At 52.6% G+C, this 9,800-nt stretch overlaps 2 protein-coding genes across 2 annotated transcripts in view; one reads left to right on the top strand and one right to left on the bottom strand.

The window, feature by feature from the left end:
• Positions 1–5,184, top strand: part of LOC137905635 (eukaryotic peptide chain release factor GTP-binding subunit ERF3A-like) — a 12,369-nt gene extending 7,185 nt beyond the window's left edge. Inside the window, exons 10-19 of the mRNA XM_068749876.1 lie at positions 144–242; positions 567–632; positions 1,226–1,346; positions 2,680–2,810; positions 3,640–3,770; positions 3,849–4,033; positions 4,110–4,218; positions 4,334–4,486; positions 4,692–4,776; positions 4,841–5,184. Coding sequence (XP_068605977.1) covers positions 144–242; positions 567–632; positions 1,226–1,346; positions 2,680–2,810; positions 3,640–3,770; positions 3,849–4,033; positions 4,110–4,218; positions 4,334–4,486; positions 4,692–4,776; positions 4,841–5,071 — 1,311 coding nt within the window. The 3' untranslated portion in view covers positions 5,072–5,184. The remainder of the gene's footprint in view (positions 1–143; positions 243–566; positions 633–1,225; positions 1,347–2,679; positions 2,811–3,639; positions 3,771–3,848; positions 4,034–4,109; positions 4,219–4,333; positions 4,487–4,691; positions 4,777–4,840) is intronic.
• A 1,768-nt stretch (positions 5,185–6,952) lies between these two features.
• The window catches only part of si:dkeyp-72e1.9 (syntaxin-binding protein 4), a 59,295-nt gene continuing 56,447 nt past the window's right edge, over positions 6,953–9,800 (bottom strand). Inside the window, exons 19-21 of the mRNA XM_068749524.1 lie at positions 9,516–9,565; positions 9,301–9,431; positions 6,953–7,011 (exon numbers count right to left, since the gene is read on the bottom strand). Of these exons, the coding sequence (XP_068605625.1) occupies positions 6,953–7,011; positions 9,301–9,431; positions 9,516–9,565 (240 nt within the window). The remainder of the gene's footprint in view (positions 7,012–9,300; positions 9,432–9,515; positions 9,566–9,800) is intronic.

The following is a 9,800-nucleotide window of genomic DNA, read 5'->3' as shown; positions in this document are numbered from 1 at the left end:
AGAACACTGGTAAGAGGGTTTAAGGTGTCGTCGCTCGTCTCTAGTCGATGTTTGCCAGGTGCAGAAACGTCTGATCTCCATAAGGGGGGGGGGGGGGGGGGGGGGGCACACTATGACTGGTCTGATTGTGCTGCTCTCTGCAGGAGTGCTACGTCCACAACCTTCTGAGGGTGACCGCGTACGTGCCGTCAATCCGGCGAGACGTTCTCGAGCTGATCATCGGGAAGATGCTCAAGCTTGATGTGAGTTGGTCCGAATAATTCTACTTAAGAAAGTTTTTTTATTTACAGCAGAATGTGGGTGTGGTGAAAGTCCGTGTTTGGTTGTCGCACACTGCGGAAGTCTGTTTCGTTTCAAGCTGAAAGAGGAAACTGGTTTTTCATTGTGAGAAACAACGGTTGTTGATGAATGCGAGTGACCTCTGAGTGACCTGAGTGACCTCAGTGACCTGAGTGAGCTCTGAGTGACCTGAGACACTCTGTGGTGGAACTCTGTCTCGGTGCTCTGTCTTGTTTCAGTCGCTATGATGTCTCCTCCCGCCACTAACAGCTTGTGGTACCTTTTAGGTGAGTGCGTCCCGGTCAGACATCGAGGAGGCAGAGGAGCAGCGTGAGGAGGAACTCTTCCACATGGTATCAACCGGCTCTCGTTTCCAGATTTAATGTTTAGATGTTTTAACATTAACTTTAGATCAGGGGGGTCAATCTCATTTTCTCCAAGGGCCACATTAGCGTCATGTTTGCCCTCCAAAGGCCAAATGTAAACCGTAACACTGTAAAAATGTAACTAAATGTAATGTAATCTAATGTAAAATAAATGTAACTACTCCTTAACATGCTGTTAAATAACTATTTATTTTTTTATTTAACTCTTTAGCCGCCACTAATTACAATAAAATATTCAGTTTTGATATCACTTTTTTAAAAGGTTGTAACTTAAACATTGTTAGCGATAAAGCCAGACTGTAAATGAGAAAAATCATAAGTATAAACCAAAGTTTGTGATGTGAATAAATTAACATCTAATAATGTGGAAAAGTTCCATTCAAATGCAATCATCACGCAGGGACAAAGATAATCGATACAAAATCAAAGCAAAACCAAAAAGCCACCACCTTGTCTTGTCATGGACATGCAGAAACCAAAACTCTTGTTTTTGTTATTGCCATGTTGCTGATTTTTTCCGTTTGATCAGTTCACTACTTCCCATCCTGTGTTCTCGTCAGGACGAGGACGTAGCAGAGCCGTCCTCCAGGACGCCAGTGATGACCCACCCGCTGGCTGAGCGGCTCGATGCTCTCATGGCTGTTCTGATGTCTTATGTCAAAGACATCTGCCATTTGAATGGTAGCTGAAACCCCTTTGAACTCTGTGTGTGTGTGTTAAAGACTCTCGATGAGCTTTAGGTCTGGAACCTCAGCCCACATCTAGACCTGAACCCTTTTCCCTGATTAGCCTCACTGATTGGGGGGGGGGGGGGGGGGGGGTTGAGACTAAGGGTGCTTTCACACTGCCGCTGTTTGCTCCCCTTTCAATGGACCAGAGTTCCTTTCTTCAGATAATCCGCTCCGTTTGGGCTGGTGTGAAAGCTCATCCGGACTCTGGAGAGCATTAAAAAAGTCCATCTGAAAACGTGGGTCTCGGTTCGCTTGCAAGAGAACCCTGCTCCGTTCCGTGAGCAGTGTGAAAGCTCACCGGAGCAAACGCAGGATCAGCTGTCCGTAGTGACGCTACGCGGTGCGTCTCCGGAAGAGGAAGTACAGCGAGTACTCCAAGCTGCTCTGCAGGGGAAGCTCAGTTACCGAAATATGTACCGCTGTGTGTACATTTCATGAACTAAATATGCGTTATAATACTTTCATCTTTTGTTCAGAACCAGCTACTGTCACCGGTAACTGACACGACTTCTCCCCGCAGCTCCACGGCGCTTTAACACAGTCCAGCGTGAGCGTAGAAACTGGACGGTCATTGGATCAATGCTGGGCTTTGTCCCGCCCATCAGTGTCTCTGGGGCACGGTGATTGGATGATCTGTCTGAGGCAGTGATTTTGATTGACAGTGAAATCAGCGAACCAACGTGAAGTCGAGGTGTGTTTCTGTTCTTGGAGTGAAACTGTGGAATGAGTTATCTGATGATTTAAAACAATGTATTTCGTTATCAAAATTCAAAACATGTCTCAAGTGTGAAATAATTAATGAATATGAAAAGTGTGCTTAAATAATCATTTGATATGTAAAGCCAATCTAATCGTCTGTATTATAGGATAGGCTACAATAAGCATTGCTTCTGCCTATTCTTTTTTTGGTTGTAATGTATATTTAGTTTTGTTTAAGTTGTATTTATTTATTTTTTTTGTCTTAATCGGACAACCAAAATAAAAACTCATCATCATCATCATCATCATCAACCAGCGAGCTTAAAACACCCGAAGCATTTTACACGCTTTTCATTCTGTTGTTGTGAACTGAGCCGGAGACTTTACGGATCAGCGACTTTGTGTATCATCAGGACCCGAGTCCTCTTGGCGCAGTGTGAAAGCACCCCAAACGGCTGTCTAATCCCAATCCCCTCCATGGTCTCTCTTTCACTATACAACAACTATTTTTCAACCCCTTGCTCAAATGAAGAAGCCTGAAGTTTCTGCGTTTTTCACCAGAAACCTTGTTTTTCTTGTCTCAGGTTCTCTTCACCTGGAACGGACGAAGGATTTCTACAGAGACGTGCTGTGTGTGTTTGACAAGCTCATTCTCCCGACGCATGCGTGCTGCCACGTCCAGTTCATCCTCTTCTACCTGTGCAGCTTCAGACTGGTCAGTTCCTCCCGCGCTGCTCCATGCGGAGCGTTAGCGTTCCAGCATGTTGGACAGGCAGGCAGGCAGGCAGGCAGGCAGGCAGGCAGGCAGACGGGCAGACAGACAGGCAGGCAGGCCAGAGGTGAACACGCCCAGCATAGACATGAAGTTTGCCGCTGACGCACGAGACGTTTTTCACGTTTTCACGCTACTGACGACCTTTAACATCACAAACACGGAGACGTCTGCTGGAAGCTGAGAAACATGTTTAACCTCTAAAGATCAGAGAAATCTAACATCCAGCTGATCTGAACGAAGCTCCAGCCTGAAGGCGGCAGAGAAGCAGCTTCCAAACCAAGGTTCCGGACGAAGGTTCCAGACGAAGGTTCCAGACGAAGGTTCCAAACCAAGGTTCTGGACGAAGGTTCCGGACGAAGGTTCCAGACGAAGGTTCCAGACGAAGGTTCCAGACGAAGGTTCCGGACGAAGGTTCCGGACGAAGGTTCCAAACCAAGGTTCCAGACGAGGGTTCCAAACGAAGGTTCCGGACGAAGGTTCCAGACGAAGGTTCCAGACGAAGGTTCCGGACGAAGGTTCCGGACGAAGGTTCCGGACGAATGTTCCGGACAAAGGTTCCAGACGAAGGTTCCGGACAAAGGTTCCGGACGAAGGTTCCGGACGAAGGTTCCAAACCAAGGTTCCAGACGAAGGTTCCGGACGAAGGTTCCGGACGAAGGTTCCAGACGAAGGTTCCGGACGAAGGACAGACAGCCCCCGATCTCTCAGGGACTCGCCGTTGGACTTGGTCTCCCCTGATACGAGGGCTCGGTGTTTTGTTGTGTTCCAGGCCCTGGCGGAGGCCTTTCTGGATCACCAGTGGAAGATCCTGCAGAACCCCTCTCAGCCTGCGGTTCTCCGCCAGGCTGCTGTCGGATATCTGGGGAGCTTCCTGGCCCGGGCGAAGTTCATCCCTGCATCGTGAGTTCTTCCCTCTGAAACACGCCTGATTCCTACGTCAGCTTGTTCTCATGCCCCCCCCCCCCCCCCCCCCCCCAGCACGGTACGGGCCTGTCTGGACCTGCTGGTCCCCTGGATCCACCGCTACATTGACGGCCAGGACGGCGGCAGACGGGCCTGGTGTGACGTCGGCCTGCACGGACCCTTTTACAGCGCCTGCCAGGCCGTCTTCTACACGCTCGTCTTCAGACACAGAGCCATGCTGGAGGGCAACATGAAGAAAGGTGAGCGCTGGATGAAGACGGGGCGTCGCCGCCGGGTCCGAGCCGGGTCCGAGCCCCGTGTCTTTGTGCCCCTCAGGTCTGGAGTACTTGCAGGGCCTGAACCTGGAGCGGGTGGTCGTGTGTCAGCTGAACCCCCTGAAGGTCTGCCTCCCCTCCGTCGCCAGCATGTTCGCCGCCATCACCAGGTGCAACATCGGCGTTTGATGGTCGATCGCTGGTCGCACGCCCTGTCTTACCGCAGTATAAAAACACGTTCGGGTACCCCCCCCCCAGCAGCAGCTTACGCGTTTGCTGTTGCAGGAAGTATCAGGTGGCGTTCTGCTACACCATCATAGAGAGGAACAGCCGCCATCGGCTGCCGCTGGTCCGCGGCTCTGCAGGGGGCGACTGCGTGGCCGCCGGCACCAACCCCCTGGACAGCTTCTTCCCCTTCGACCCCTACCTGCTGAAAAGGTACGCTGTGCCGTCCCTTCAGAACGCTGGGTGGGGGGGTGTGACCATTACACACAATCAGGTGGGACGTAGTGATTGCTGTGATTAAAGGGGGGGGGGGGGTGTATTGGGTTTTAATTAGCTAAAGGCTAGCGTCTGCCAGACGTTTAAACACGACAAAGATCATACTTTAGCTCGCTCCCCCCCCCCCCCCCCCCTCGCTCAGGTCCGGCCGGCTGATTGAACCCGTGTACCAGGTGTGGGAGGAGCTTGCTGACTCGGAGCTGTTTCCCACTGCGGCAGACCAACAGGTGAGACGACGGGGACATCGGGGACATGTCTTCATGACGTTGACCGCTGCTTCCTGTGGGCCAGGCCTCGCCCGATGAAGACGATGACTTCCTCTGTGGGGAGGAGACGCTGAAGACCGACGGCGTCGTGGCGATGACGCCGAGTTCCTACGACTCCTCCCTCCATGGTGTGGGCTCCTCCCCCTCGCCTTCCAGAGACCCTGGCTATGACGCACCCAATCAGGAGGCGAGCTCACACACGCAGACCAGAACCTTCCTCCAGAACTCCTGGGGGGGGGGGACTCAAACAGATTGACCTCTGACCTCACCCTGAAGGTCGACGCTGCTCTTCAGATTGTGTGACCTACGCTAGCTCGGTCGCGGCTGAACGCTAACGTGACGATCACACCGAGTCTGTTACGATCAATAAAGCACTCGGATGAGTCTTCCACTTCTATTTCTGGTTCACGCGCTGCTCTGACATGGAGCCAGCTGTTCCAGATGTTTGGTATCGTGAAACCTCGTAACCACGGCAACGGCCTGGTGCAGTGTGCGGTGCGCTAGGGACAGGAAGCAGCAGAAATAATCTGAATCTGTTCTTTAATATAAAACAGTAACAGAAAGACATGAGGCCACACCGAGACGCGTTCTGGTTGCGGGACGGGACGTGTCCCTCTCGTCCCGTAGGACTAAAGCGGATGCTCCTACGACGGATGTCTGCATAAAGCGAGTACGACTAAACGGGTTTACGTAGCAGGAGCTCCGGATGATTGAAGCCGCTCCTGGACATCGGGGACATGCAGCGAGACGAAGCGGAGACGACGGCGTCTGTCGGGACTTCCGTGCCTTTTTCAAGAACCTGGGAGGAGAGCAAGCGAGACGGGAGACGGAGACGGGTTCTTCGCTCCTCGGTGGGACACGGCGGAAGGACGGACCAGCGCTGGGGCGTCCCTTTATAGGCGAACACGTCCTCTACAGGCAGTCCAGGAGCCTGTTCAGACCTGGTGTGAACCGTTAACAGGCCCCGGGGGGGTCGCTGAAGGGCCCCCTGCAGCGGGGAGCAGTGGGGGGGAGGGGGGGCTTTCATGTCCTCTCCGTCCCCCTCCCAGCACTAAACACACGCAACAAGCTGTGTGTGTGTGTGTGACTGTGTGTGTGAGTGTGTGTGTGAGTGTGTGACTGTGTGTGTGTGTGTGACTGTGTGTGTGTGTGTGTGACCGTGTGTGTGAGTGTGTGACTGTGTGTGTGTGTGTGTGTGTGTGAGTGTGTGACTGTGTGTGTGTGTGTGACTGTGTGTGTGTGTGTGTGTGACCGTGTGTGTGAGTGTGTGACTGTGTGTGTGTGTGTGTGTGATGACGCGTGAACGAACTGAATGAAGATGAAGGAAAACTTCTATAAATAAATGATCAATGCTTTCGGACTTCATGTAGAAGTAAAGACAAGATCAGAACCGGTTTGTTTGTTTGTTTACAGAATGCTGATATGAGCCGGGCGCCCCGCGTTTAGGGTTAAATTCAGGGTTAAATTCATCAGGAGATCTGAGCTTGTTGGTCGGAGGTGATTTCCTTTGATGAATTATTTTCATAAACGAGCTTTAGAAAAGTGATTCTGTTTGAACGGCCTGTTCTAAACGTTTCTGAGAGGAGCCAAACGTTATGTTGCGATATTTGTTCTGTCAGAAACGGAGAACATGATTTAAAACCGATTCAGAAATAAAATCGCTCGAATAGAAATTCTTCAGTGCTTGGGTTTTCGTGTAGGATCAGGTGATACCCGGTCTGAACAGGCTGTATGTCTGGTGGGGGGGTTGGGGGGGGCATTAACAACGGTAACAGGAAGCTGTGCGTTCTGGACCGGGCCAGCGCCTCCAGTGTCCGAGCAACAGGAAGAGAACTCCAGCAGACTTCCTGTTTGGCAGAGAACTTCTCAAAGAGACGTCATTATAAGTGAGAGACGAGAATAGTTGGACGAGCTGCCCCCCCCCCCCCATTCTGACCCCCCAGTGGAGACTCATATAGACAGCATGTCACACATCTGTCAGAAGGCTTTGGCATTAAAAGACGGGCTCTGCTGCTGGGAGCTCTGGGAGTCATGTGACTGAACGTTGGACGGATGTCCTCTCTGTGGACGGTGGCGTCGTCCTCTTCAGCCTGACCAGCCCCCCCCCCCCTCGTCATCTTCGTCATCTTCACTTCCCTCACAGATGATGAGCGCTGACGTCTGGGACTGACGCGTTCTCCAACACGCCCACCGAAGCTGCAGATTAACAATCAGGAACAGAACAGAAATGAAATGCATCATCATCATCATCATCATCGTCATCATCATCATCATCACCACCATCATCATCGTCATCATCGTCATCATTATCATCATCGTCATCATCATCACCGTCATCATCATCATCGTCATCATCATCATCATCATCATCATCACCACCATCGTCATCATCGTCATCATCATCATCATCACCGTCATCATCATCATCATCATCATCATCATTGTCATCATCATCGTCATCATCATCATCATCATCATCATCGTCATCATCATCATCATCATCGTCGTCATCATCATCATCATCGTCATCATCATCATCGTCGTCATCGTCATCATCGTCATCGTCATCATCATCGTCATCACCATCATCATCGTCATCGTCATCATCGTCATCATCATTGTTGTCATCGTCATCATCATCGTCATCATCATCACCATCATCATCATCATCATCATTATCGTCATCATCATCATCATCATCGTCATCATCACCATCATCATCATCATCATCATCATCGTCATCATCATCATCATCATCATCGTCATCATCACCATCATCATCATCATCATCATCGTCATCATCATCATCATCATCATCATCATCATCATCCTCATCTGTCTCCTACTGTAGGCGTCGGCCTGCAACAACCGCCTGACATGCAGCAGCATCACAAACACAGGAAGGCCCTCAGGTGGGTCTGAAGCCCGGGCCGTGCTGTGGGGTGACCGTGCTACCCACTGCACCACCCTCATTCACCCAGTCAGGCCCTCAGGTGGGTCTGAAGCCCGGGCCGTGCTGTGGGGTGACCGTGCTACCCGCTGCACCACCCTCATTCACCCAGTCAGGCCCTCAGGTGGGTCTGAAGCCCGGGCCGTGCTGTGGGGTGACCGTGCTACCCGCTGCACCACCCTCATTCACCCAGTCAGGCCCTCAGGTGGGTCTGAAGCCCGGGCCGTGCTGTGGGGTGACCGTGCTACCCGCTGCACCACCCTCATTCACCCAGTCAGGCCCTCAGGTGGGTCTGAAGCCCGGGCCGTGCTGTGGGGTGACCGTGCTACCCGCTGCACCACCCTCATTCACCCAGTCAGGCCCTCAGGTGGGTCTGAAGCCCGGGCCGTGCTGTGGGGTGACCGTGCTACCCACTGCACCACCGTCACCACTTATCAAACTGACATGAACAGCAGAAATCGAGTGTGTGGTTGGTCTTTAGATTTAATTTGGGTCGGGTCTGAACCGGGTACGCCCGGCTCGCTCTGTTGGTAGAGCATGAGGCTCTCAGTTTCAGGGTCGTGGGTTCCAGCCCCACGTTTGGCGCCAAGGTAGCGGAGTCCTGTCGCCTCACAGCAAGAAGGTTCCGGGCTCTGCATGTTGTATGCGTGGGTGTTCTCCGGGTTCTCCGGGTTCCTCCCACCTCCAGAAACATGCGATTGTCCGTAGGTGTGAGAGGTTCTGTCCAGGGGTGTCAAATTACAGCGTTAATTGAGATGAATTAATTACAGTCCTGTTTAGCGCATTATGTTTTTGAATCGCGCTGGGCTTTTTGTGCCTGAGTTGTTGGGGGTGGAATAGTCAGCGACACCCTGAAGTGGACACTGATTGGCTGTCATTGCGTTTGGGCTTGTTTAGCACAAGCTGATAGGCTCCCATTGTAGGTGGGAGTTAACAGCAAAGTCATTAGCAGCTAACGTGAGCAGCTAACGTGAGCAGCTAACGTGAGCAGCAAGGACATGATCTACTTAGCGAGCCACGGCAAAGCTCTTCACCAAACCAAACTGGAGGAGACGCCCCGCTATGAGCAAGTCTGCTACTAGCACGCTGACAAATGTACCCGCCAGGTGGACAGCGATGACCTGCAGGCCGGTAAACGCGGTGGAAGCCGAGGGGTTAACAGGACAGGCCGGCAAACGCGGTGGAAGACGAGGGGTTAACAGGACAGGCCGGCAAACGCGGTGGAAGACGAGGGGTTAACAGGACAGGCCGGTAAACGCGGTGGAAGACGAGGGGTTAACAGGATGGGTCCAGTGACGCCTCCGAGCAGGAACCAGAAGCCAGAAAGCTGCACGTGGTTAGCGAGAAGGTTCCGGGTTTGAATCCCATCCGTGTGCGTTTCTCCACGCAGATCGGGGATCTGTGTTTGAGCGGCCGTCTGTCGCTGTTCTCAGTTTGAGCTGCCCCCCCCCAGATTAACGTTTGGCTCAAACCAACTGGAACTACATTTGCGGTCCTGCCGGATGTGACGGCGTGTTTTGCGTGTCCCACGCTACCTTTGTCGTCAGCAGGGGGCGTGCAGACTCCTCCCATCAGCTCTTTGGCCTCCACGGCGAGTAGGAAGGCAGAATCAAGGAGTGGTGGGGGGGTGTTGGGGCTGTCGGTGGCTGGAGAAGACCTGCTGCTCCTGGTGTATATGAGACACACACACACGGGGGGGGGTTACAGCAGACTGCATTGGCTCGACGCTGGCGATGCTTGGTTCTCTTACCCCCCCTCCCCGCCGAGCAGGCTGGGTGTCGTCAGCACTTTGTGGACGTTCTGAGGACAGAAGAAAGAGAACGGTTCTTAAATGAGACGCCAGGAAGGACGGTCACTTTACATAAACGATCCACACGGTGGCGTAGTGGGTAGCGCAGCCTCCTCACAGCGAGAAGGCACCGGGTTCGAATCCTACCGGTACGAGTTTGAGTTTTCTCCCCGTTGGACACTGATTATTTCAGATTGTCCTTCGTGTCAGAGTGTGTGTGCGGCCCCACGAGGTGCTGGCGACGCA

This window comes from Brachionichthys hirsutus, chromosome 16 (assembly GCF_040956055.1).
Source record: "Brachionichthys hirsutus isolate HB-005 chromosome 16, CSIRO-AGI_Bhir_v1, whole genome shotgun sequence".
Classification (NCBI taxonomy): domain Eukaryota; kingdom Metazoa; phylum Chordata; class Actinopteri; order Lophiiformes; family Brachionichthyidae; genus Brachionichthys; species Brachionichthys hirsutus.
This window is presented reverse-complemented; position numbering and strand designations above follow the sequence as displayed.